At 45.5% G+C, this 24,749-nt stretch overlaps 1 protein-coding gene across 1 annotated transcript in view; it reads left to right on the top strand.

Moving 5' to 3' along the window:
• Positions 1 to 24,749, top strand: part of LOC138292186 (uncharacterized) — a 158,769-nt gene that overhangs the window by 85,034 nt on the left and 48,986 nt on the right. The window contains exons 6-7 of the mRNA XM_069230624.1: positions 13,046 to 13,266; positions 14,148 to 14,197. Coding sequence (XP_069086725.1) covers positions 13,046 to 13,266; positions 14,148 to 14,197 — 271 coding nt within the window. The remainder of the gene's footprint in view (positions 1 to 13,045; positions 13,267 to 14,147; positions 14,198 to 24,749) is intronic.

Here is a 24,749-nt window from a genome sequence, read left to right as displayed (position 1 = left end):
AATGTCGATGCAAATGTTGTTTCAGTTCCTAAGTGTGTAAGTGGAGAAGGTTTTTTTTTTTTAAATCACTTTTTTGGAGCTCATTGTGAACCCAGCTGTAACCCTGCATCTCAGTCTAGATCTCATGAGTTATTTTTCCCATTATGGAGAATTATATGCTGAACTTGGAAACTGAGTTCAGATTTACTTGTTTTTTCCCCTAGCTGAGGAAATAGAAAGCCCAAATCAGTGTTATGGGAAGAGACAAAAAGGCAGAGTGGATGAGGAGAGAGTTGGTGGAGCATCTGCAGCCCCCCGTTGTACATGAATAGGGCGAACGAGAGCCAACTGCTCTCATATGTCGCATCACCACAAATGGATCTGATGCCTACAGGCCTAGAGTTTGCGGGTCTGTGATTTCCAGGCTTTTATTTGCAAACATGTCATGTTGGGGCTGAGACAAGGGAAAGTTGAAATAGCCTAAACAATTATCCCCTCTTGGGTTGCTCTGAAATTGACTTCTGAAAGGAAGGGTTTTGTGTTTTTTTAAGATGGGAGGTACGGTACCATGAAGTCTTGTTTTTCTAAGCGATGTGTTCTTTGAAGATGAGGATGTAATGAAGTGTAATTCTATTTTATTTAGTCTTGCCTGTCAGCTGTGGGGACAGGGGTTGAGGCCATCTTGGTTCTTATAGGATAGACAGGCCTAAATCTGAGGTTGGTTGCGGATGTTCGAGAATAGTATTTTTTGGATTGAGTTTGAGATAGGTTCTTAGGCCCTCATTCTGACCCTGGCGGTTTGAAACCGCCAGGGCAGAGGGCCGCGGAAGCACCGCCAACAGGCTGGCGGTGCTTCATGGGCAATTCTGACTGTGGTGGTAAAGCCGCGGTCAGAAAAGGGCAACCGGCGGTTTCCTGCCGGTTTACCCCTGGCCCAGGGAATCCTCCATGGCGGCGCTGCTTGCAGCGCCGCCATGGGGATTCCGACCCCCTTCCCGCCAGCCTGTTCCTGGCGGTTTACACCGCCAGGAAGAGGCTGGCGGGAACGGGTGTCGTGGGGCCCCTGGGGGCCCCTGCACTGCCCATGCCACTGGCATGGGCAGTGCAGGGGCCCCCTAACAGGGCCCCATAATGATTTTCAGTGTCTGCTTTGCAGACACTGAAAATCGCGACGGGTGCAACCGTCGCACCCCTGCAAATCCGCCGGCTCCATTCGGAGCCGGCTTTCTCTTTGCAGGGGCTTTCCCGCTGGGCCGGCGGGCGATCTTCTGGAGATCGCCCGCAAGCCCAGCGGGAAAGTTAGAATCACCGCGGAGGTCATTTGACCCCCTTAATGTCCAGTGCTGGATTTGCTGAAGGCATGCTTCTAGTTACCAAACTCCATTAGCTGAAACGCTTTTGAGGTAGAGTTGTAAAAGCTCTTAATGTTGTCAGTGTGTATGGAATGGAGCCCAGGGATATCATGTAGAGGTTGGAGGAGTTGCTAGAGAGGACAGAGTGCTGGGGGGGCTTAGCAGTAAAATAGGTTTTAGGAGTCTTGTGGTTACTAGCTGTATGAGGTGATGGCATTTAGCGAACCAGCAGTTAAACCACTGAAGTGCTGCTTCAGAGAAATCCATGCTTGTTTCCTGGGTTTTAAACAGTGCTTTATAGTCCAATATGTCAGATGCTACAGAGAGGGTGAGCAGTTTTGGGAAGCAGGGTTTGTTAATATTGAGTAGGAATATATTGTCAACCGTTTGAAGAGCTCCTACTTATGTGCTGTAGCATGGTCTGAAGCTCAACTTGCTGACCTGTAGATGACTGTTATTTCTGATTTGCTTTCCATAAGCTTTTTCTGATGAAACTGTGACAATTTTATGACTTGGGAAGACGGCAATCAGTGTGTCAAAAATCATCTACCTAATGTAAGAAACCTGCACAATGTGTCTTGATCCAACAAAGGAAGACAATACTTCCATGGATGATCACCCAGTACAATGAGGCCACCAACCTCAAATCTGTGAGTACTTCTCATTGGGTATCTACTCCAGCCCTGTCTTTATCAAAGGACCAATAACTATTGTTCCTCTTCATTCTTTTTTTCGCATTATGGAGTGTGTATTATCTGAGTCTTTGTTGCACCATGGTGCTGAAGTTGCAAGTTCATATTTCAGTGGAGCTGTGAGTTTTTCATTTTTCTTCAGGAATATGTTGTTCAAGTCAAGAAGTGTGTTGATATCACTTGTGGAATTGGTGCTCTATTTGTGGAACAGAAGCTCTATTTATAGGGCTTCCATGAGGATGTCTTTATAGGCCTGGAATGATAGTTTGTCTCTTTTTGGTTGACTTGATGCCAAGATGCTGTATGAAGAATGGTGAATGGGATGGTAAAGGGGTCAGTCCAATCCAGGGGTTTTTGTCAGTTGCAGTGAATTTTGGGTCAGATCAACAAGATAAGGTTTAAGGTTTTGCCTTTAGAGTGGTTGGGGTGGGTGACGAGCTGCTAAATTCTGGCATTGTTTTTGTGCTGAAGTCCTTGTTTAGGTTGAACACTTCAAAGAATTTTGGTGGGTGCCCTAAATTGAGACAGAGGAGAGAAACTCTGAGATTGTGTCTATATTTTTGTTGGGTCCTGGCAGTCTGTAGACCATGCTGTTTCTGAGGTGCTCATACTGGGAAGTGGCAGCTGAGGAACTTAAAAAACCCAGGCATTACAATATATCTAAGGGTGCTCGCCATGAAGACTTGTGGATAAGTATGAGTCCTCTGTCTTTTCTGTGTTTGCTGTCTACACGTTGGAGGCTTTAACCTTTGAGGATGGGGAAGTGTGGGATGTGTTGAACCGTGTGTGGTTACATGTTTTTATTGATAAAGAGTCCTTCTAGGTTATGTTGTGTTATGATGTCAGCCATGTCAGAGCCATTGATGTCTGCATCGTATGCATTTATAAACATTTGCTGGATGGTTCTTGTTGCTAGTGTGTGTGCGCTGGTGATTGATATGTGTATGAGGTTATTGGTGTTTCTTGTAAGGAAGTGATATGTGTGTTTGCAAGGATTGATGTGCATGTGAGTATGGAGCAAGCTAAGGAGTATATGAAGTACATGAAGCAGATGCTTTAGCAAATGGACAAAGGTTCTGATCTTTAACGAGGAAACATCCTTGTTTTTGTCCGGCTCTTGCTGAACATGCTCAGGTTATAGGACGCCTTGAATGGGTGTCATCAGAAGAATGGAGTTAGCACAGATTGACTTAGTCAGAAGAGTGCTCAGGCTACTGGTGCATTTTGAGGGACTTAGCAACTTACTTGGCAGCTGATAGGTCTTTTGCATCCAGTTTATGGCAAAATGTTCTGGCGTGTGTTGACTGACTTATCGGGTGTTATGCGGGATCAGGTGCATGACACTTAAGTGTGTCAGCTATCATGCCACCGACAATTTTTGGGTGGGTTAGCCTCTTTTAGGGGGCTTATTAGCCTAGTGCATCAAGCTTATGATGGGAAGACTTGGCTGGGTGGTCACAGTTAAAATACCAGGCACCATTTAAAGGGTACCACAAAGATCATCTACTCTCTTTCAGACATGCAGAACCTTGCAGACTTTAAAGGCTAGGATTCTTTTTATGTTTGTGATCACGCCAGAGCTTTCTCTGGGTTCCTTCAAAGGAGGTAGATGTGTTATTAAATAGGTAAAGTAGTTTCATGCCTAAAGCCATTTTAACACTGTGACCAGCTATTTTAAGGTACCAAGGTTTCCCTGCCTGACGATGGGAATGATTCAAGCATGTGAATATATAAAAGATAAAAGACACCAACGTTGGAGAACTGGAGTGACAGGTAAGTAACTAATTCCTTCTTCATCTGCCTGAGCCACCACTTTCCAGTCCCACTCTACCTCCTCACTCAACATCTTATGCAATTCTGCAACATGTAGAAAGCTCCTGTGTTTGGTAACAAGCTAATTTGCCACTAGTATGGGGGCATGGAGCCCACTTCTCACTACTTCCATGTAAGCAAAAAGGTGGGGGCTCTGGCCCTTATTTGACCTTTATGATCGAAATCAGTTCCTCTCAGTGAAGAATATAAAAATGTTGAATTGGCTCAGAAATTGACAGCTTTCCCTAGCAATAACTCAACGTGCTGAGTGAACCTCCAAGGTATTAAGAAACACAGGGAGTATTTTCCAATTCACAGAGAAACCCATTCTGTCAACACAGAACACTGTAATTTGGTCTCAGTGCCCTCCCTCTGATATCTACCAAGGACCTGACCCTGTTGGTGGTCTTCCTTCAGCATCAGAAATTTTACTTCTATGCATAACTGCAGAATATTATCCTTCCAGGAGTTCCAAGGGAAGACCGAGAGTTGATTTGATCCCTGATACTCTACAGACTTGGAAACTCAGTGAACTGCCTCTGAATCTGAGGGTCGTTTAGAAACTCAGAGAGAGCCCAATATGCTCTGCAGTACTGGTGGTTCTACCCTAGCCTTATCAGATTTGCCAGTCACACCAACTCCAGCTACTGCAAAAGGACCATTCCCAGCACTGACTAAGCAGGGGGCTTCTGTCCATGTGTCAAGGAAGAGTGATGTAAATTTCCCTCCTTTCCATTGTTCAGCTTGAGCAGCTAGATTCTGAGGAGGTAACCTTTCAACACCTGACCTGAATGAGTGAATGAATGAACCAGCACTTGTAAAGTGTGGCGTTCACCAGTTACAGTTACCTTGGCACTGTGACCTAGCCTCAGAGAAATTGGTGGTCTTGGTGGCTGCCTGGAATTCCTCCCCTAGAATCCTGCATAACCTCAAATGGCAAATATGTGGTTACTGGGCATTAGTGAAGAAAACAAATCCAATTATGTAAAGAAATGTCCTTTTGCATGATCATCCTCCAAGGTTTGGACTGGTGCTGCTGGTGTTTCGACTCTGAGAGTGCACTGAGGTCTGCTAATAACTAGACCTCGGTGCCATTGTTCTAACCCATCACAAAATGTATGGTGAATTGGCTACACCCAATTGGCATAAGCTGGCTTACTTAAAAACCCCTAATATATGGTGCCAAGGGTACACAAGGCGTGTAAGACAGAGTATCATTCGAGGTATGCATCACTGATTGTGCCACCATGTGTGTGACCAAGTACAAAATGGCTCCCACCCTGCCACTGCAGCCTGGAAGAGCAGTTTTAAAACTGCTAGTTTGAATTTGCTATCAAAGCCAATGGTAAAGCCCCCACTTCCCTTAACAATATGTATAAGTCTCCCCTAAGTAAGGCCTATGGAGCCCTAAAGCAGGGAGCTGTATTTTATTACATAGCACATATCCTTTCAATACATGTTTTAACAGCAAAACTTGCAAATTGTTGTTTTTGCTGTGGAAAAGTTAGTAACCCCATTGGCTAAGACAGAGTTACTGGTGGACCTCTCAGTCCGGCTACCTTCTAAATGGGACTACTAAAATGGGCATTTTGAGGTATGGAATTACTCGTGGCATTAAACCCAACTTGATTCCCAAGTCGAATTTAATGTCACTTTAAGGGAAGGGAAGTCTTAGAAAGTTGCCACCCTGTTGCCCAGTTTGTTCAGTGGCCTTGTCTAGTTGTTGGCCACTAGACAGACTTCTGCACTCCTGGGGAGTCATGTGAATGACTCCCAGGCTCAGGAACAATAGTAGTCTGCTACAGAGGAAGGTGTCACCTCCCCTTTGCAGAAAGCCACTCAGGCTGTTGGTCAAAAAGGCAATCTTTAAAGGCAGAGCCGCTTTTGGTGGGCAAATGGCTATCACACTCCTGAATGGCTGCCCCTTTGTTCAAGTAGACAGGCTGGTGGTGGGAAAAAAGAGGGGATACTAGTGCCCAAACAGGTTTTCGTGTGGGCCCAAACTGGTTTTCCCATCGGCGTGTAGCATGTGTGTAGCCACATCTCTAGAGCGGGCTACCGAGCCCCTGACATCCAAGGAAGGGCTCAGACATCTTGAGAGAGGGAAGAATAGTGGAGTCTGGGATTGCTAGATGCTACACATAGCCAGAAGTCTTCAAAAGCTTGGAGGGATCCTGGTAGACCATTGGTTAGTGACCACATCTTCTCCCCAGGACACTTTCTGGGCATAAATATTGCACTCATGACACCTTGAACCTGAGATCATGACAGAACTGGCAAAATAACTCACAAAGGACTGCTCTGCTGACCCCTGGGCCATGCAAGAAAGGCTGTATCGACTCCTTGACTGCACCTGCCGCACCTTGGGCTAGCAAAGGGAGAACTGTGGCTGTGGTTCCTGGCTTGTGAAAAAGTTTCTCCAGAGCCCCAGACCAAAGAAGTGACTGCAAGGGTGAGTCGGCTAACCCTCTGGGCCCTGCAGCAGGTACATAAAAGCTGAAGAAGCCCAATCCAGCAAGTCAGTAGCCAAATTTTATTGAATCACAACTGACCGCTGCTGGGTGACACAAAAAACCAATCCTCGATGACCAAAAGTTGCACCTGAGTCTGTTTGGATCCTGGAGTGTCGTCTGAGTCCAGACTCCAAAGGCAGACACCAGCCCTTAATAGATGATACCACTAGACCCGCTGTGAACGGGCAATGGTAGCCCAGCCTCAGCTGGCCATCTACTTTCTCAAAAAGGACTTTGCGGGACACCAACCCCAGTGGCCAAATTCACCCCCCACCATAACCTTGGACTGAGGAAAAACCGCAAGGACACCCTTGTCGACTGCACAGCACTCAGAGCATCTTTGAGCATCCTGCAACCTCAGCATAAGGACCACTTCATTAAAGTCCATGGCGGTCTTGATGTAAAGTGTGGAATTAGACTTGAGCCTGCTTTGGTGATCGGGTAAGTGTCCAAGTACTCCTGAGCCCCCTGACCTCCTCCCTGTCAGATCTGGTCACATCACTGGGACTGAAATAGCCAAACACGGCTCTCAAACTTTTCATACGTTTTTTAACTTTGTGGTTACCAATGTTTGGACTAAAAAGCTGAGTTAGGTTTTACTTACAAATCTATATCTCTAGAACCCTCTGTTGGATTTTGCTCACCTTGGTGTCTAAAATTCATAAAAATATAATCTATTTTTATAAATTGGTGTCAGATTTCTTTCGTGTTGCATTGTTTGGTGCTTCTAAATGCATTACACTAGTTCCTTTGTTTAAGCCATGCTGCTCAAAGCCACAGTTACCCAGTTGGGCTAAAGGTTTTACAAATGAGTCTGTCTGGACCCACAACAGTTTTGCAAGTGTATAACACAATATGATTGCACAACCATGCCATTTAATACATTGCAGTCCTCACAACGTACTTGCCCAGTTGATGTAGTACATCTTTTTTTACCCACCTGGCTGAAACAGGTGAGCAGGTGTAAAAGTGAAAAACCTACATCACTGTCATTGGAGTCTGGTGAATCATTCTTCACAGCTATCAACATCATCAAGAGTCGTGATAGGTCAAATGCACTCTTTGGACCTCAGGTGGTTCTCACCAGGGAGATGTGCAGGATTTTAAATTTGTTATGTCCTGCTTCATGGAATAGCTTCCATGGAAGTTAGCCTTCTGAGCATCCACATCATCAGCCTAGCACATAAGAGAGCAACAAGTCCTTTGTGTTTGTGGGCCCTTCAGGATGTTCCAGTGGGAAAAGTGATTCTCTTGAGCTGTCCTTTGTTCATTCCAAGTGGGTTTGGGGTTCAATCTCTTCTGACATTTTTTTACAGTGTCCCAACCTTGTCAATTGAGAAGATCTAGTATAATCTGGCCTTTAAATGGCCCTTGTGTAATTATTTAGACTGAGGAACCTACCTGCATTCGCCAGGTCAACTGGTTATGGCCTGTGTGTACATTGATGTGGCCGACCAAATACTAGGGCTACCCCTGTCAGAGGTTTAATGCAATGAATTGCCACTGCTACACTCCCGCTTGTGTCCCAAACTCTATCTAGTGTCGTGTCACACTCCAGTATTGCCTTGGCAGTGATGCAGGATAACTGTACTAAGGTGACTAATCTCATAGATGAAGGAAAAATGACTGGAAAGAGGGAGAGCAGAGCCAGGGATTGTATGGAGCTACTCTGTCTCAGGCGTCAAGTGTAGGCCTTATAACTCTTAAAGTGATGTGGGTCAACTTTGTAGTACACTTGCTTGCACATTCTCTTCATCACTGGAGAGAATAAAGTACTTTCAATACACAACCTACTGCTGTGACTAGGCTATTCCATTTCTACCCTCTGAGGGCACATATACCCTCTAGGCATACTCTATCCCTATGACTTTACCTGGGATGTATCCCCTTTGTCAGGTGGACTGAACCAGCATCACATTGTCCTGAGACTTCCACATGGCTTATAGGGGAAAGGGGTGTGACTTGATCAGCCACTTCTCACTCTGCCCAGTATCCAACTGGACCTTTTCAGTCATGAGATAAGTCTGATAAAGGCAGGTCTCATGCCCTAAAATGGCAGTCATGGTCACAGAATAGGCATTAAAAAATGTCCGAAGAGGGCATGGGAACAGGTTCACAGTGTGAAAGGCACATTAGTCAAAGAGCCGCTGGCTCACAGCAGCAATGCCCACTATAGAAGGAGCTACCAGTTGTGATTTCTGTGCACAGCTTTGGAAAAGCTGGTTCCCTGCTCCCCAGTCACCTAAACATTTGAAACTCACTGGACCCTTGTCTAGATATTCCTGCAAGAACAGTCAACAGCTGGCACATTGCCAAAGCCAAACTGTGTGAATAGCACTGAATTACCATTATATTTCAAACACTAGAATCTCTGTGAGTCTTTCACTTGTCCCACGTATTCTGACCATGGTGTCTGATTCGTGCTAATCCCCCAGCACACCCAGGTAGCCCTCTGGCTTTCAGATGTCACATCAAAGAAGAGGGTGGAGAGGACAGCCAATCGGGCAGAGCCAGCATTTGGCCCTCGTTGCACAACTGGTGTGGTAGTAAACGTTACCAAGCCCATCCAGATGCCAAGTTTTATTTTACATACTAGGGGCGGAATGTGGTATGGAAGACCAGACATGTAAAAATCGGAGTGAAAACACCCTCTTTTGCATATTGTGCTTGAAATTGTCATTCTTGTTATTTCCACACCCAGAATTATCGGAACACCCAGTAATGGTAACTCCGAGGTGAGGAAATAACAGGATGTCAGAAACCCTTTCAGAGGGCAACAGGGCATGCAGAGGATATTGGGAACAGCCATGGTGGTTGAGGCCTTTTACGCCTGATGTCCCAAGACCCGATCTACTGTGGGTCCTGAGCAACTCGACCAAGTGCCCATTCTGCACTTGACTCTCATTGGTATCTGTGGTTGAGACTCCCTTGAGGGGAGGATGTAGATACAAATCAGTGAACACAACTCAAAACTTAAAATGAAAAACAGAGCACACAGTAAATCAATGTCCAGTCCAATACTTGTGTTTTTTTAAAAAAAGAAGTATTTTAATTCTAACTTTATACATGTAAAGGTACATGAAATTGAGAAGCAATAGTAGAATTGTGCTGCAGCACTGTTAGCAGCAAGTCCCCTGGGACCAAAGACCCCATTCAGTATTACCTGCTCCGGTGGTATCGCAGGGTCCAGCAGTGCAGCAAGTGCCCTTTCCTCGTGCTGTCTCAAGTCCAGGTCCTGTACAGCAAAGTCGGGGCACTTGCAATGGATGTGGCAGCACCCAGCAGTGCAGGTTCTTCCTGTCATGCAGCGTTACTGGTCGGTTTCCAGTGATCGGAGCTGCTCCCACTCACTGAACACAAAAGTCAAGTTGCTCTTCCCCCTAGCACAGGGCAGGGGGTGCTGGTGTGTTCCTCCAGCTCCTAACTGGAGCTTCAACAAGGGTGCAAGGCCCTCAGCGGTGTCTCAGTGAACTTCGGGGACTTTGTCAGGTGCAGATCACAGCGTGTGAGCTCTACCCGCTGATCAAAGCAGTTTTCCTTTAGTCCGGGGGATGACCCAAACCCTGGGCTAAAGTGATACAGCAGGCCCTCCTGGCATACGGAGTTGCCGCAGCAGTCACAATCAGGGTGCAGAATCTCCATATGCATTCACCTTCACTACGATCACCCTTACTGGGATATGGTGTTGGCAATTTCAGCAGTCACAAGTCCTGTGCACCTGGCCCAAACTCAATTTATCAGTGACCCCTTTACCGGTTCACCACAGCATAGCGGAGTGGTGGTGCCTGGTTCTTCCAGCCCAGTGCTTCCTATACATCTCATAAAAATGTGGCCCTCTCCTGGTATACAAGTGTCACAGAGCAACAGTCTGATCGGTGCACAGCCTCACGCCTCGTTCAGGGAATCCTCATGCAGGGTTCCCCACTGGGGCTCGCTCTCTCCAACGTTCTCCTCTCCCTCACAGGGCACACTGGTCTTGGCAAGCAGGCAGGTGATGGTGCTCTAGGCTTCAGGGCAGGTACTCTTGGTGTCCCTGGGTGATGTCCCCTCACCCAGCAGGGAGCCTAGCAGGAATTTGCCCCAAGTCCCAGACACAGATAGAAATTTTGCAGAACTTCCCCTTCTCATATAGGCCGTCTGGCTGCTTGGTAGATGACAAATGTCTGGGGACTCAACCTCCCTTTCTTATAGTACTTTTCTGACACCAAATGTAATGTGATTCAAGGTCTGAGTCTTTAAAGTTTTATGTTGGGGTTCTGCTTCTTTTTAATTGGACAATTCTCTCTTTCGTCTTCCCTCATTAAAGACGTCTGTTACATCAGGCATGGCTCCCAAGCTGGTCGAACTACAGCGCAGTCCTTGGAAGTGACCAGAGTTGTTATCTGAATATCAGCCACAGCATTATGTGCATCAAATGTTTAATCCCAAGTTCTTGGATCTACCCTTTATGATTTCCTTATCAACCCCATCTTCCTTCTTAAGATGTATCCAGGCCCCTTTCTCATGATCTATCACTGTATCAAAGATCTTTTTGAATTGCAAAGGGAGTCTCTTCCTTTTTTCTTTCAGAGTGTCTCCACCCAGCTCAAAGGAATATAGCAATACTCATATCTGTCTGGTGGGATTCCTCTCCTCTCCATGTGTTCACCAGTTTGGCCTGGGTTTTCCAAAATGGAACCCAGGGTCTGCCATATAATGCACCCTCACAGGCACATTTACTGAGTGAACACTCACTGCACACTTATTGCCCAGCACTAATATGTCTATGCGTTGTACGCTTGCATGCAAATATGCATTCACCACATACATTCAGCCTGCACGCTTTGCTCAGTACTGAAGTTTTCTTATATTCAACCATGGTGCACTTATTTAAAAACACACACACTGCCAGCATACACACTGAATATGTGCGCTGCGCAACACATTCACTCTTCATGTAGTGTACTTCAAACTAGCATGCATACACCCAGCACATGGTTTTACTGTGCACGCACTGCACAGCACTACATTTCTCATGTAATATATTCCTCTCATGCATACATATACCCAGCACATGTACTAATCACACATTCACTCCACAGTACTGCCCCATCCCTGTACAGTACCCTTCCCAGGCACACATGTATCCAGCGCAGTCACTATACTACTCATGTGTTGCCCAGCACTCCTCATCCATCTGATGTACCCAAGGGTGATTTAAGCACACTGCAGTGGAACTTTTTGAAAGGTGAGTGAGCCTGTAGGCCTCACTCTAATGACACAGGGTACAAAAGTCCTATTTACTGCTACTGATCACTACACAGTAATCTGCCACCATCACTACTTGTGTTGCTTAACTATTGGAGAAGGCGGTAGCCTTCCACCACTATGAGGGTAGCACTTTAGGTGCACGGTCTAACAAGACCGCATTCCGTGAGCCACACACATGATCCATGTTCACCTATGACAAAAAGGTCAGCATTAGGGATCCAGACAACAGTACAGTGGGGCACTCAAGGAAGAGGTATGCGCCGTCACCATGCAGAGGACTTCTTCATCGCAACACAAGAATTTTAGTAGGACACTCGTGATGAAGGCCTAAGAGTACACCACTAACTTTCAGAATCCTCTGTGCGGGACTTTCGTCACCATTTAACAGATGTAAGGAAGAATGATAATAAACACCAAGTCATACAAAGAGAAGTGCTGCTCTTAGCAGTAAGTACATAAGAAATAAGGGGACTCACACTCAAAATTATTTTTCTGTCTTGAAGGCTTCTATTCACATAACAGAGCCTTTCCAATCACAAAATAGCTTTTGGGTATGTTCAAAATTCAAATTGTGATTTGGTATATTTTTATTGCATCGTAAACTAGGTTTGCAACTACATACTGAATTGCAAATTGAAATAGGCATGTTGAGCGTATCCCTTCCAATATGTGATTTCTTATGGTATATATCAATGCTTCGAGACCCCAAGTTCCACAGCAAATTATTGGTAGATTACCAACACATCAAAGTAGGCAGTAACTTACTTGCAAATGGAAAAGGTTCTTTTTGGGACTCCTTATTTTTTGTCAATGTTGAAAAAAAACATTTTGTAAGAGTAGGCACTGGTCCATGGGACCACTGCTTTCTGGTAAAAAAGCGTTTTAGAAAATATTTTTAAAAAAAACACATCCCATTTTCCTTTAAGCAAAACAGCCTGTGTTTAAAATAAAAATGGACTTATTTAAAAGCAATCACAATGTGGTCTGCTGAACTCAGCAGGCCACCATCACTCTAATGGAAGCGATTCATAGTGGGTCGCTATTTACAACCTACTGCATGAATATTAATTAGGTAGATAAGACGATTGCAACCCCCTACGAATAGTAATTATGTGAACCAACATGTTTGAACGTTTGTCGGTTTGCAAAAAAAAGCAATGCAATTGTTAAAAATCACAATGTAATCTATAAACGTTGTTTCACAATTTGCAACCACTTTTACTGAATGCATTGTACGAATCTAAGGCCCTCAACAATGTATCCTGATAGAGCCACAAAGAAGATACAGACAGACAGAAATGGATAGAAACTCAGGCATGTCTGGAATTCATTCTCACTTGTGGTTCAGGACTGTGAACACTTGTAGTATGAACATGACTGTTTCCAGGGTCTCTATAAGCAGTATACTCCTCTTACTTTAGATTATATCTTTGATTTCCTTTGACAGAATGAGGATCAACAGCGTCGAATGAAGGAGATGGAAGACCAGTTTTGCAAAGACATCAGTATCTATCAGCAAACCATAGAACAGCAGGAGCATGCTGTTCGTCTCCTGAAAGAAGATGTGGCCTGCCGCCTCCAAGAGTACCAAGATCTGCTCAATGTTAAAATGGCTCTAGACATCGAGATTGCAACATATCGCAAGCTCCTGGAGGGCGAGGAGATCAGGTGAACCTGTTTATTCGTAGCCAGTGAGCGCGGTGGAGATGTGAATGCTGGTAGAAGGAGGCATTGTTGCTTTTGGTGTGATATGATGTGCAGGATTTTGCTATCCTCCTCATGCCTTAGAGGGTGCTTCCTACTATTAATGAATTCTCTCTGTAGTTGTATCCCTTTGATTGTACAATGAGTGAGAACATAAAGGTCACTGATGCACAAGTGCATTTTCTGGTGTCCATTAGGGACTTCGGTGTCGGCAGGGAAGTGGAACTTGGCTAGAGTAAGAAAAGGTTATTGCTGCAAAATGAAAGCCATCGGGTAGGGTGCTTATGCAACTGGTCTGTTGGATTCCCAGCACTGGTGCAACAGGACTCAGATTCTAGGGCAGCACAACACTGTCAGTAGTGCAGCAGAAGGTGGCGCTGTTATTAGCCAGAAATTGCCGGTTCTGGTTTAGCATCATGTTACCGAAAGCCAGTTTGGTTGGTGGTGGCAGTCATCTTGAGATAAAATGAGTTCTGATTCACTTACTAGTGAATTTATGCAAGGGAGAGCCTAAGGGAGTGCAAATTCTCAGGGATGATAGTAAATGAACACATGTTGGTGAAGATGGCCTGTGGGCGTGGAAGTGAGCATAAGCTCACATTGGTGTAAGTGGGTTAATCAGTCCTTGTGACAGACTTCCAGTAGGTGATGTGAAATATGTATGAGTATAAGATCTGATGAGTGTCACTGGGTGAAACTATGACAGTTAAGCTCACGTGGAGGGCCAAGAATGAGAGCGTGTCAGGTCACCTGGGTGCAGATTTCCTTACTCAGATAGCAGTATGCTTTATAGGTATTATCTGCCACCGGCTCTACCATTTATGTCCAGTTATTCTTTCCTGTAGATTTCTCAACTCCTCACCGCCATCTACCTTCATTCAAATCAAGAGCACAGGTGAGTTCACACTTATGTAAATGCAAAAGATCTTCACTTTTTAATCTGCATTTATGTCCCAAACTCCATTGGTCGAGAATCATGAAAGGTCTGCCCATCGCAGGAGACCAGAGCACTTTCCCATGGAGACATTGTCTGACTTGAGGCTTGAGTTAGAGATTGGCATTCAGGGTACTCCACTACTAACCCTGTGCATCAACTGACTGTGCACCCATCTTACTTAAGTTGGGTGTATTGTTATGTATAAAATGGCAGTGCCTCACTGACTCTGCAGTGAAAAACCTTACACCCATGGCTTGACAAAAATGTTTTTTCGGGTGTAAGTACATCAGACAAACATCACACCAATTAAACTATTTATGAGAGACAGTCTGATGTACTTTCTTGCTAGTTGGGAGCGCCAGGGAAAGCCTGGTGGTCCAGTGAAGAAAAATAAATAATGACCCAAACTCTCATGGTATCAAAAGTTTATAAAAAAAACCTCCTGCTTTAGGAGTTTGTTTTTGAAAAATAAAAAAGTTTGCTGATCAGCTTCATGAAACATTGTGACTGTTCAGCAAAGTTTCAGTGGCTTCAGAGGAGCGGCAGTGGGGGCATCTCCTTTGGAGGCTTAGAGATCTCCACTAGGCCAGCAGGGACTTCTAAATGGGGTAAATGGTAATGACCTCTGCCCCTCAGAAGGAGTGCAGGAGTCCCACAAACTCTAAATCAGGCCCTTGGTTGGCTTTTGGAGCATTCTTCTCTTCCTCAAATGGTAATGAGGACAAACAGCAAGGTCTCATGAATGTGCAAGTGGGCTATCTTATATTTAGCACATGCACACATTGAGATTCAAATGTGAATAAAGAAACAATACCTAGAACTACAGTGTTAGGATAAAGCAATACATTTAGTGCTTTTTAACATATCTAAACAAGATTGAAATGGGTTCATATATGTCTGTTGAAAATTAGTGCTCAAATGAAGTGCAAACATTGACAAGTTAAAATCTCAGAGCAATGGGGGCTACCTATTAGGACAACATAAAGGTAATGAATCATTTTCAACATTTCTGTGGAGATTTGTCTGGGAAGTTGTAGAATGTAGAAACCTCTCCTGTCAGGTTCTGCCTTGTGGGCTTTAGCTATTGCTCTCCAATGCAGACTCCACTCCCACACTTAGAGAATGCATAACTACAGTGGTCATGGTGTTAAAAAAGCTTTATTCATGGATGACCCAATTCCACCTCAAATTAAACCCACAGAAAATTGAATTCCTTTTGATCTCACCTTTCCACAATAATACACCTGTTCAAACCTGCCATGACTCTTCAAATATTCTCAACCGTGATCCATCAATTGGCCAGACCAAAAAATCCCTGGTTTCACTCTGGTCAAGAATCTAAATCTTCAGCCTCACATCAATGCCGTAGCAAGAGCTGCACAACACCAACTCAGACTCTTTTGAAAAGTCAAACCTTTCTTTCTGACCAATGACTTCAAGACTGCAGTGCAATCACTAGTGCTCTCCTAAGTTGACCATGGAATCAGTCTTTTAACGAGCATGCCAAAAACTCACATAGACCATTTAAAAGCAGCACTTAATTCAATGATGCGCCTGGTATCAATTACCACTAGATGAGCTCACACTACTCCCATGCTGATCAACCTCAGTTTGCTTCTGATTGAAGCAAGAAATCGTTTCACACTAGCCTGCAATATTTAAAAACCCATACACAATGGAACTTCAACCTATCTCCCCTGCAAACTCATATTCTCGAAGGATATTGATAGAATTCCATCCCACCAGCCATAAGAACCAACCCTTCATGACGCATTCAACAAAGAACTCAAACACTTCCTCTCTATTCAGTTACTCCATTCTTAAACCACCTAAATTATGATCATCCCATATGACAGAATTAGACCACTGAAGCATCTTCAGAAGAGCTGTTTTCCATCTTTCTCCGATCAACATTACTATATTGAATCTTGTGCCTAAACACACACCTTAACATTTGTAAAATGCTCTGATACCTTATTCTGTCCAGTTCACGATATATGAAAATGCAAATAAATAAATGCAAATCTAAGGTGTAGGAACATTATATGACACAGAACATTAGCAATTATGGGTCACGCCTCGGGTCAGTGAGCAGCATTAATCTGAGACACAACTATGAATTATCAATTTAGAGGTGGCAGAATGGGAATGGTGATCCCACAAGGGATTCTTACGTAACCCATGATACAGCCCTAGAGGGTTATAGATGAAAGGCTGGCAGAACAGGATGCCAGATCAGCTTCTGTCAAGCTTCTGCTTGTGATCGAAGATGAACACATTCTGTTCTTATCGCTGAATCATGGGTCTTCTCCTACATAAACAGATCAAAACAATCAGAAGAGCTCTTCTCTGTGCTATGGATATTGTGCTGAATGTAGATGGAAAACCACAAGATTCAGATTGAAAGTGTTGCGGGTGTTGTAGGTTGCTCCTATTGTAGCTGCTCCCCACCTAAACCTTAGGAACTAACCAGAGTTCCCTGGCAAGTTTTTTATGTGTGTGTAAGTATTCTCTTGTCTTGTTTTAAAATGAGTGAAAAAACTTTGGAAAATTGTACTACGTTTGTAAGAAACTATAACTTTTGTTGCCTAAAGTTGCTTTCTGGTACAAGTTACTTTTTCTTCAGATAAGTATAACTATTAGTATTACTATAACTGCTGAATTTCTATGGTTTTGTATGGGTAAAACATAAACCTAACTATAATGTTCCATAACCTTTGTTTTTTTAGTGCATTTCTATGTTTTTTTTAACGTGAAGTAATATTTACTTACCACACGCTAATACAACCACCGCTGCGCACGCCCTATGGCCATCCACTGTGCCGATCTGAGAAACAAAATGGTAACCACAACTTTCCTTTCAGATTGTGGCCAGCCAATCAGGGCCTTGCTTTCCCTCTTGGATGCGGGAATCCTTCCCGAGTCGCGAAGGATCCGCGTTCTTATATATCTAGGTTTTCAACCTTAAATGACTCAAAAACTACTGAAGTTATATACATCGAATTATAAAAGGCATGCTTTCTGGACCAAGATCTATCTTCCTGCCAAATTTGCTGTTAATTCATTCAGCGGCTCAGGCTGTTGTCATGTTCAAAAATTCAAAAAATCCCATGGGCATAGATTGGGGACAAAGTGTTTTGGGACCCCCCTTTTACTCAGCCCCTTCTTAATACAACACAGCAGCTGAACTGACTGTCATATTAGTTTTGAAAATGTCTTGAAGATTTGTCAAATGGCGCCAAAGTTATTGAAATAACAAAAAACATTCTTTCCATAGAAACTCTTTTGGTCATAGCTATCGCCAAGAGGTAATACAGATAAATATATATATATACACATATATATATATTTATCTGTACCATAAGGTAACTATAGCTTGTGCCTTCACCATGCACAGTTTTTTTGTCAAAAATTTTACTGCAAATGCTACATTGATATTATCAAAGATGTCATGGGTTCCATAATTTGTGAGGTAATTAGCAGTGCATGGCAAGGACACGAGTTATAGGTACCTTAGGGCGTGAGTTGTAGTTACTTGAGATAATTCTAACTACAACAGGTGAATTTCTTTGGCCGTGCAATGAGGCGGTTGACCACAGGGCCTTCGGCCAACCGCTATAACAATCCAACCCCATGCTGAGTGTGGCCTTCGGCCGTGCGCCGCAGGGGTTGGCCGCAGGACCTATAACCACCCAAACCTGCACTTCACATGCGCTTTGGCCGTGCGCCGCAGGAGTTGGCCACAGGGCCTGGCCTGCGGCCATATGCTATGGCCAACTTCTCTCAGCATCCAACCCCACACTGCACACGACCTTTGGCTCTGCAAGGTGGGAGTTGGCCGCAGCCTGTCTCTCTAGGTGTGAGAATAGGTGTGATAGAGTGTATCTGGGAGTGAGGGTGCCTATGAGAGTGTCTCTCTGGGTGTGAGAATGTGTGCATCAGTGTCTTATCGGGTCTATGATTGGGTGCATCAGAGTCTGTTTGGGTCTGTGAGTTGGTGTGTGAGGGTTTCAGTGGGTATGTGAGAAGGTGTGTGAGAGGCTGAGTAGGTCTGTGAGTGGGTGCTTGAGGGTCTGAGTGCAGCTGTAAGTGGGTACACGAGGGGATGAGTGGTTCTGTGAGTGGGTGCGTGAGTGTCTGAGTGGGTCTGTGAGTGGGCGTGTAAGGGTCTGAGTGGGTGTGTGAGAGGGAGAAAGAGATTGAAGGAGAGAGAGAGTGAGAGGGAGAGAGATAGGGAGTTTTTAGGCTTTGACGAATGGTATATTTAGAATGAAATATTTCTGGACAAATTGAAAAGAAAAATGGATTTGTCAATTAAAAAGAGTGAGATCATCTTTCAGTATGAACCTCATACTTTTGAAGTTTAAAAGCAATTAAGAAGGAAAATGACCATGGGCACACCTGGAGTTGAACTCTCAATTTTCAGAGTGGGTATGTGACCTTAACCTTTAGGCCATAGGTGACTGCTTACTATGGTGCTTCCAGACATACCTATGACAGTCAACCCACGCCTGTGACTGGAAAGAAACACGAAAGTTCCATCACTAGGAAGGTTTAACAGTCAAAACTCTTTGTAAATAAACAACTACACAGCCAAGCCATACTATGGTTTGAAAGTTCAGCCTACTGAGTGATAGCACAAGACCTTAACCATTAGTACCCAGAAGTGACTCTGTTCTGCTCTGCAGCCAAACTTATCCATAACATTAGTTTCAAACATCTTGCTAGTCTTAGTCTTTGAAGTCATTGCGCGGAGAGACCATTGCAATGATAATCTCTCTCTCTCGCTCTCTCTTCCATCCCATGATGAGATGGAAGAGAGAGAGAGAGAGAGAGAGAGAGAGAAAGAGAGAGAGTGACAGGACCGTGGAGGAGCCTCAAGGTCCCCTCAGTCCTAGATGGCTCCCTGAGTCCTGCAGGAGCCGGCATTGCTCCCTCGCAGAAAGTGTTTGAACTGACTTGATGGGAGCTGTCAAAGCTCCCGCCAAGTGAGGGCAAACAGCTATGTCCCAGGGGTGCTTATAAACCACAAAGGGTAACCCATTAACCCTAAGGGCTGGGTGGGAACTAAATATTAAATACAACACTGCCCTACAGGGGAATCCAACATACATTCACATATCATAGAACAACATAGGTGAAAATCCAACAATTTTTTATTCATATACATCTACATTAAAAAAACATCTTCCTATAAACATCACATAGGAACAACCCATCTCATAAACTTAGAAACCAGAAGGACAAACCAGTGTAGGAAAAAGTGCTCGTGATAGATAATAGAAAAAAGAATAATAAATATCCCAACAAATCCAATAACTGTATAAAAATTAAAAAAGTCGGTTGGTTCTTGTTTACTGCATTGAGTGCATTCCAAATCATTGAGGAGTGTAAATCTCTTTTTCTGTCCTTCTTTAATATCCTATGCAGTAACTAAAACATGTACGTCGACGTTTCGACCCCTTAACATCCTGGGCCAAATCAATGCTCCACAATGGGTCTTCTTCAGGACTATCTGATGGGAGTCCCTTGTTGAATCCTCTGACACCGTCACTTGTTACATATTACTACCTGCCAAGCAATTGAATCTGTTTCTGTTTTTTTCAAAATGTCTCCCAAATACACCATCTCAAACCTTACTTCCACGCAATCTTCATACTAATGTATGCCCTCATATCATCGATCACTGATCACCCCCATCACATAGTCCTGAAGAAGACCCATTGTGGAGCATTGATTTGGCCCAGGATGTTTAGGGGTCGAAAAGTCGACGTACATGTTTTAGTTCGGATTGGTTACTGCATTGCTGGGAGTGGAGGTTGCATTTGTTTCCCTGCCTGCTGGCATGCGGACAGGGAACAGATGAAAGATTGCTCCCGCATGCAGGGAGCTGCATATTTAGCAGCTCCCTGTGTGTGGGAGCAATACTAGCTCCTGCAGGAAGCTGGGAGCTGCCTAGGACTGTGGGGGCCTTGAGGCTTCCCCCGCGGTCCCCAACATGGTAAAGTAGGGGTCCTGGGTGGGGACAGGGCTGACAGCAGGATGTTACAGCTCTCTAGGAGATAGGGCCCCCTTTCCAATTTAATTTCAGAGTTTGCCCCTTGGAGGTGGTAGTGTTTGTGGCCTGGGGGAGTCCATGATATCCCCCGCTAGTGTTTATTTTACCTTCAGGAGGTGGCGGTTCTCAGGGCATCTTTAAGGCCTAGAGGGGGGGTCCACATGGCCCCCTCCCTTTATCCAGTAAAGTCCTGTGAAGGTGGTGACCCCAGGGCTCACTAAGGAGGGGTCCGTGGGGTCTTACTCCCTTTGTTTTAAAAAGGCCATGGGGAAGTAGTGATCCTCAGGGCAAAAAAAGGCCTTGTAAGGGCGCCCAATGCACCCTCTCCAGTTTTATTACAATCACCCAGGTAACCCCAGGTATACAAGCGCAGAAACCGTGCTTTTTTTTTCAAAAAAACATTTTTGCTGCACTTTCGTGAATCCGCTGTGAATTTATTTATTTAAAAAAAAAAAGCTTTTGTGCCCTGACAGGATCCCAGGAGGCCCTCAGGACCAAGGCTGGGGGTCAGGGTATTCCTACCTTAACCCCTTTTCTTTTTTTCCCAAGACTGAGTGTGGTGGAAGGGTGACTGCTTAATGGGGTTATGGCTGCAGGGTCTGGCCGCAGGCCAGGCCCTGTGGCCAACCTCTGCCATGCACAGCCAAAGGCCGTGCAGGGTTGGGTGCTTATAGGGGGTTGGACACCGACCAACCCTCCTGACTTCGGCCATGCATGGCGGTGGTTGGTTTAATGTAAAGTAATTAAAATTACTTGACGTTATAGAGTCCATGGTTCTCCATTTAAATTGCTACAAGCATGCAAATGTGCAAATCACCTGGAAGCTGTGCCTGCTTGGCCCTAAACTCTCAATCTTAGTAGTATGCATATGTCTTCCTGTCCTTTTGCCAGGATGATGAACAGCTTACCAAAGGCTCCCCCTTGCGTTTCCCACCACTTTTGGTGACACGTTCTTGATGTCGAGGAATATGAGGACATCTCCATAAAACAAAGAAGCACTTAGTCATATAGATAAGTGGAAGGACCCTGGTTTGGTGGAGATTTACATGTTTGTGGTCTTGTTGGCCTCTCTATAGGAGATTCATTTTGTCACAGAATTCTAGAGAAATACGCAGCAGGAACAAACATGTTGCCAAAATGCACACAAGGTCACTGGTGACATTCTCATGTTCTACATTACACAGCTGTAGTGTAGGATACATACTAGATATTTACCCAAGGGGCAGAAAGAACTCCACTTTGGGAGATAATTTATGCAATGCTGTGGACTCCTGTTGGATAAAAGGGCAGGTGAGGTTTGTTTGTGGCCGAAATCACATAACTACTGACACACCCACACAGACACTCACACATCCACTGACAGATGCATTCAGACACTCACTGAGACATTCATGCACCCACTCACAGACCCACTCAGAGATTCAAGCACCCAATCACAGACCCACTCACATAATCATGCACCCACTTACAGACCCACTTAGACAGTCATGCACCAACTCACAGTGGTTTTATTCTTGTCTATGTCTTTGGTCCCGGTTGATGAATCTTCACGAAATTGTCCCAAAAAACACAATGCTCACATCAGTTGCTGTCTGGGAAATTTTAGGGTGATCTGTCAAGTGGGTGTTGAGTAAAAGTGGGGGTTCTTTTCTTCATGTTAATTTCCACAGGGATTTTGAACAGGAATAGAAGCTGGACAGTTGGCCAGAATTACATCAAATTTGGCAGAAAGCTACCTCTTGGTCCAGAAAGAAGCCCTTTTGTTATTTGGAGTAAATCTGTTCTGTAGTTTTTAAATAATAAAGATCTGAGATCTCATTGGCTGGCAAAACATCAACAAGGAAGTTGAAGCCGAAGAATTAATTAATTTGGGGGGACAGCACGTCCCCCGCAGCCGCGGGGACCTCCACCTCCCCGGGGGTAAAATAAAAGAATAAAGGGGGTCCGTTGCAGAATCCCGGCCCTAGGGACCACCTCCTTCCTGGGGCAAATACAATGTTAAAGGGGGGCCACACAGCCCCCCCCCCCTCCTGGAGTCTTGGTTGGCCCAGGGGACCACCAGCCCCCAGGACCAGCTCCTGCTATGTCCCAGAGTGTCCACCCATGGGAAATATCTGTTTACTTTGACTTGATGGGAGCTTTGACAGCTCCCGCCAAGTCAGAACAAACACTCTGGTTCCAGCAAGTGAGAGCTGACAAACAGTTGCTCGAAGCAGAGGTTTCCTCTATTTTCCTGCCTGCAGAGATGCGGGCAGGGAAACAGAGGAATCAATTGCTCTCACAGAGAGGGAGCTCCCTGTCTGTGACAGCAGTGTTGGCTCCAGCAAGAGCCGGGGAGCTGGTTGAGACCGTGGGGGCCTTCAGGATTCCCCTGCGGTCTCATTGCACACTGGCACCCAGGAGAGATGGTCAGGCCCTAGGGGATGCGTGACCTGGTGCTGAGATTGGCCCAGGGAGGGTGGCCATGCAGCCCCCCCTCACTCCAAAATAAATATCTTAAGGCTGGGCACGAGTTATAGTTACCTTAGGCCGTAAGTTACATTTACTTTAAATAACTCTAACTATAACTTCTGATTTTCTATGTTTTTGTGCGAGTAAATTCAGAACCTAACTATAAGGGGAGTCAGTAGGGTCACTCTCCCCAGCCCATTTAGGGCCCCAGAGGGGAGGTGTGCAGCAGCCCCCTCCTTGAGCTATTTTTGGCCCCCAGGAACCTATTTCCTGGGGCCCAATCTTTATATTGGGAAGAGGGGGTACTCGGAGCTATTTCAGCCCTGGGTCCCAATCTATTTGTAAAGGAGAGGGGTATGCGCAACCCCTCCCGAGCCATTTTTGGTTCTGGGGATAAGATTCTGGGGCCCAATTTAAATATTTAAGTAAGAGAGCACATGGCCCTCCTCCCAAAGTCGTGTTCAGCCCCCAGGCCCAGTGTAATTATTAAGGGGAGGGAGGCCACATGACCCTCCCTTCCTGTGCCTTCAAATGTCCCCTGGGATGCTGTCTCCCAGAGCTGTGACTTTAATCTAAAGAGAGGGCCACATGGCATCTTCCCTGAGCCTTTAATGGACCTGGGGTCCCCATCCCCTGGGGCTGGCTCACTTGCTGTGTACTAGGATAAAGTAGTTTTCTTGCCCGCACAGGGCAGGGAAAAATGTGTGTGCTTATCTCTGAAGGGAGCATTTTCAAATCTCCCGGCCAACGGGAGCATACACAAAGTCTGCTCCCAGCTAACGGGAGCTTTAAAAATGCTCCTGCTAGCTGAGAGCAGACTTGAGATCTGTTTCCCTGCATTCACTAAGGCAGGCAGGAAAACATATTCCTCCCACCCAGAGGGAGGATAGAAATAGCTGCTCCCTCTGGGCGGGAGCAATGTCGGCTCCCGCACCATGCTGAGAGCCGGCAAGGGCTGAGGGACCCTGGAGCTCCCCCGTGGCCCCCAACATGTGCTTGGTGGGTGTCCTGGGTGCGAACCTGGGGAGCTACCTTTAAATAGGCAGGGGGAGGGAGCCCCCTTCTCTTTTAAAAATTAAAATAGACGTCCCCAGCACGATGGGGGTCCCCTCAGCCTGAAAAGACTCAATGAAAGGGGCCATGCACCCCCTCCTTTTTTATTTACATTTTGGCCCTGGGGGATGGGGTCCCCAGAGGATAACTAGGCTCAAAAAGGGGGCTGTGTGCCTTCCCATCCCTGTCTTAATTATTAAGCCCCAGGGGATGGGCCCTCGGGACCTAATAAGGCTCAGGGAGGGGGGGGGGCGCAAGCCCCCTCCCCTATTTTACTAATCTAGGCCCCAGGGTAGGGGGTACCCCGGGCTAATAAGGCTCAGGGATAGGGCTTCATGGTCCTCCTCCCCTTTTAAATAAGTCACAGCCCTGGGGATTGGGGTCCCCAGGCTCAGGATAGGGCATCTCCCATTTCATTTACATTTCAGCCCCAGACAAATGGGTCCTAGGGGGGGCAAAAAGGCTCAGGAAGGAGAACCAACTGCCCCATTCTCCTTTTTAATTGGTTTGGCCCCCGGAAACCTTTCAGCTTCCCTCCCCTTTTATACTAAAAATGGACCCGGGGATGGGGTTGCTGGGGCCTATGAAGGCTCGAGGAGGTGGTGGTGCACATCGCCCCCTTCCCCTTTTTCATTGAGTTGGCCCCCATTGATGGGAACCCTGGGGCTCAATAAGGCTTGGGGAGGAGGGCTACATGCCATCCGACCCCATTTAATTGTATTTAGCCCATAGGAATAGGGTCCGAGGGCTCTTTGAGGCTTAGGGAGGGAGACCACATGCAGGTCCCCTCCCCTTTTTATTGGAGCTTGCCATGGGGTAGGTGGTCCCCAAAGCCAATTAAGGGTCAGGGAGGAGGCTGCACGCCCCTCCCCTTAATATATGTTTTGGCACCAGGGAATTGGGTCCTCGGAACCGGAAGACCAACTCTACACGCCAAAGACTGTGCAA

Source organism: Pleurodeles waltl, chromosome 4_2 (genome assembly GCF_031143425.1).
Source record: "Pleurodeles waltl isolate 20211129_DDA chromosome 4_2, aPleWal1.hap1.20221129, whole genome shotgun sequence".
In the NCBI taxonomy this organism is placed as follows: domain Eukaryota; kingdom Metazoa; phylum Chordata; class Amphibia; order Caudata; family Salamandridae; genus Pleurodeles; species Pleurodeles waltl.
This window is presented reverse-complemented; position numbering and strand designations above follow the sequence as displayed.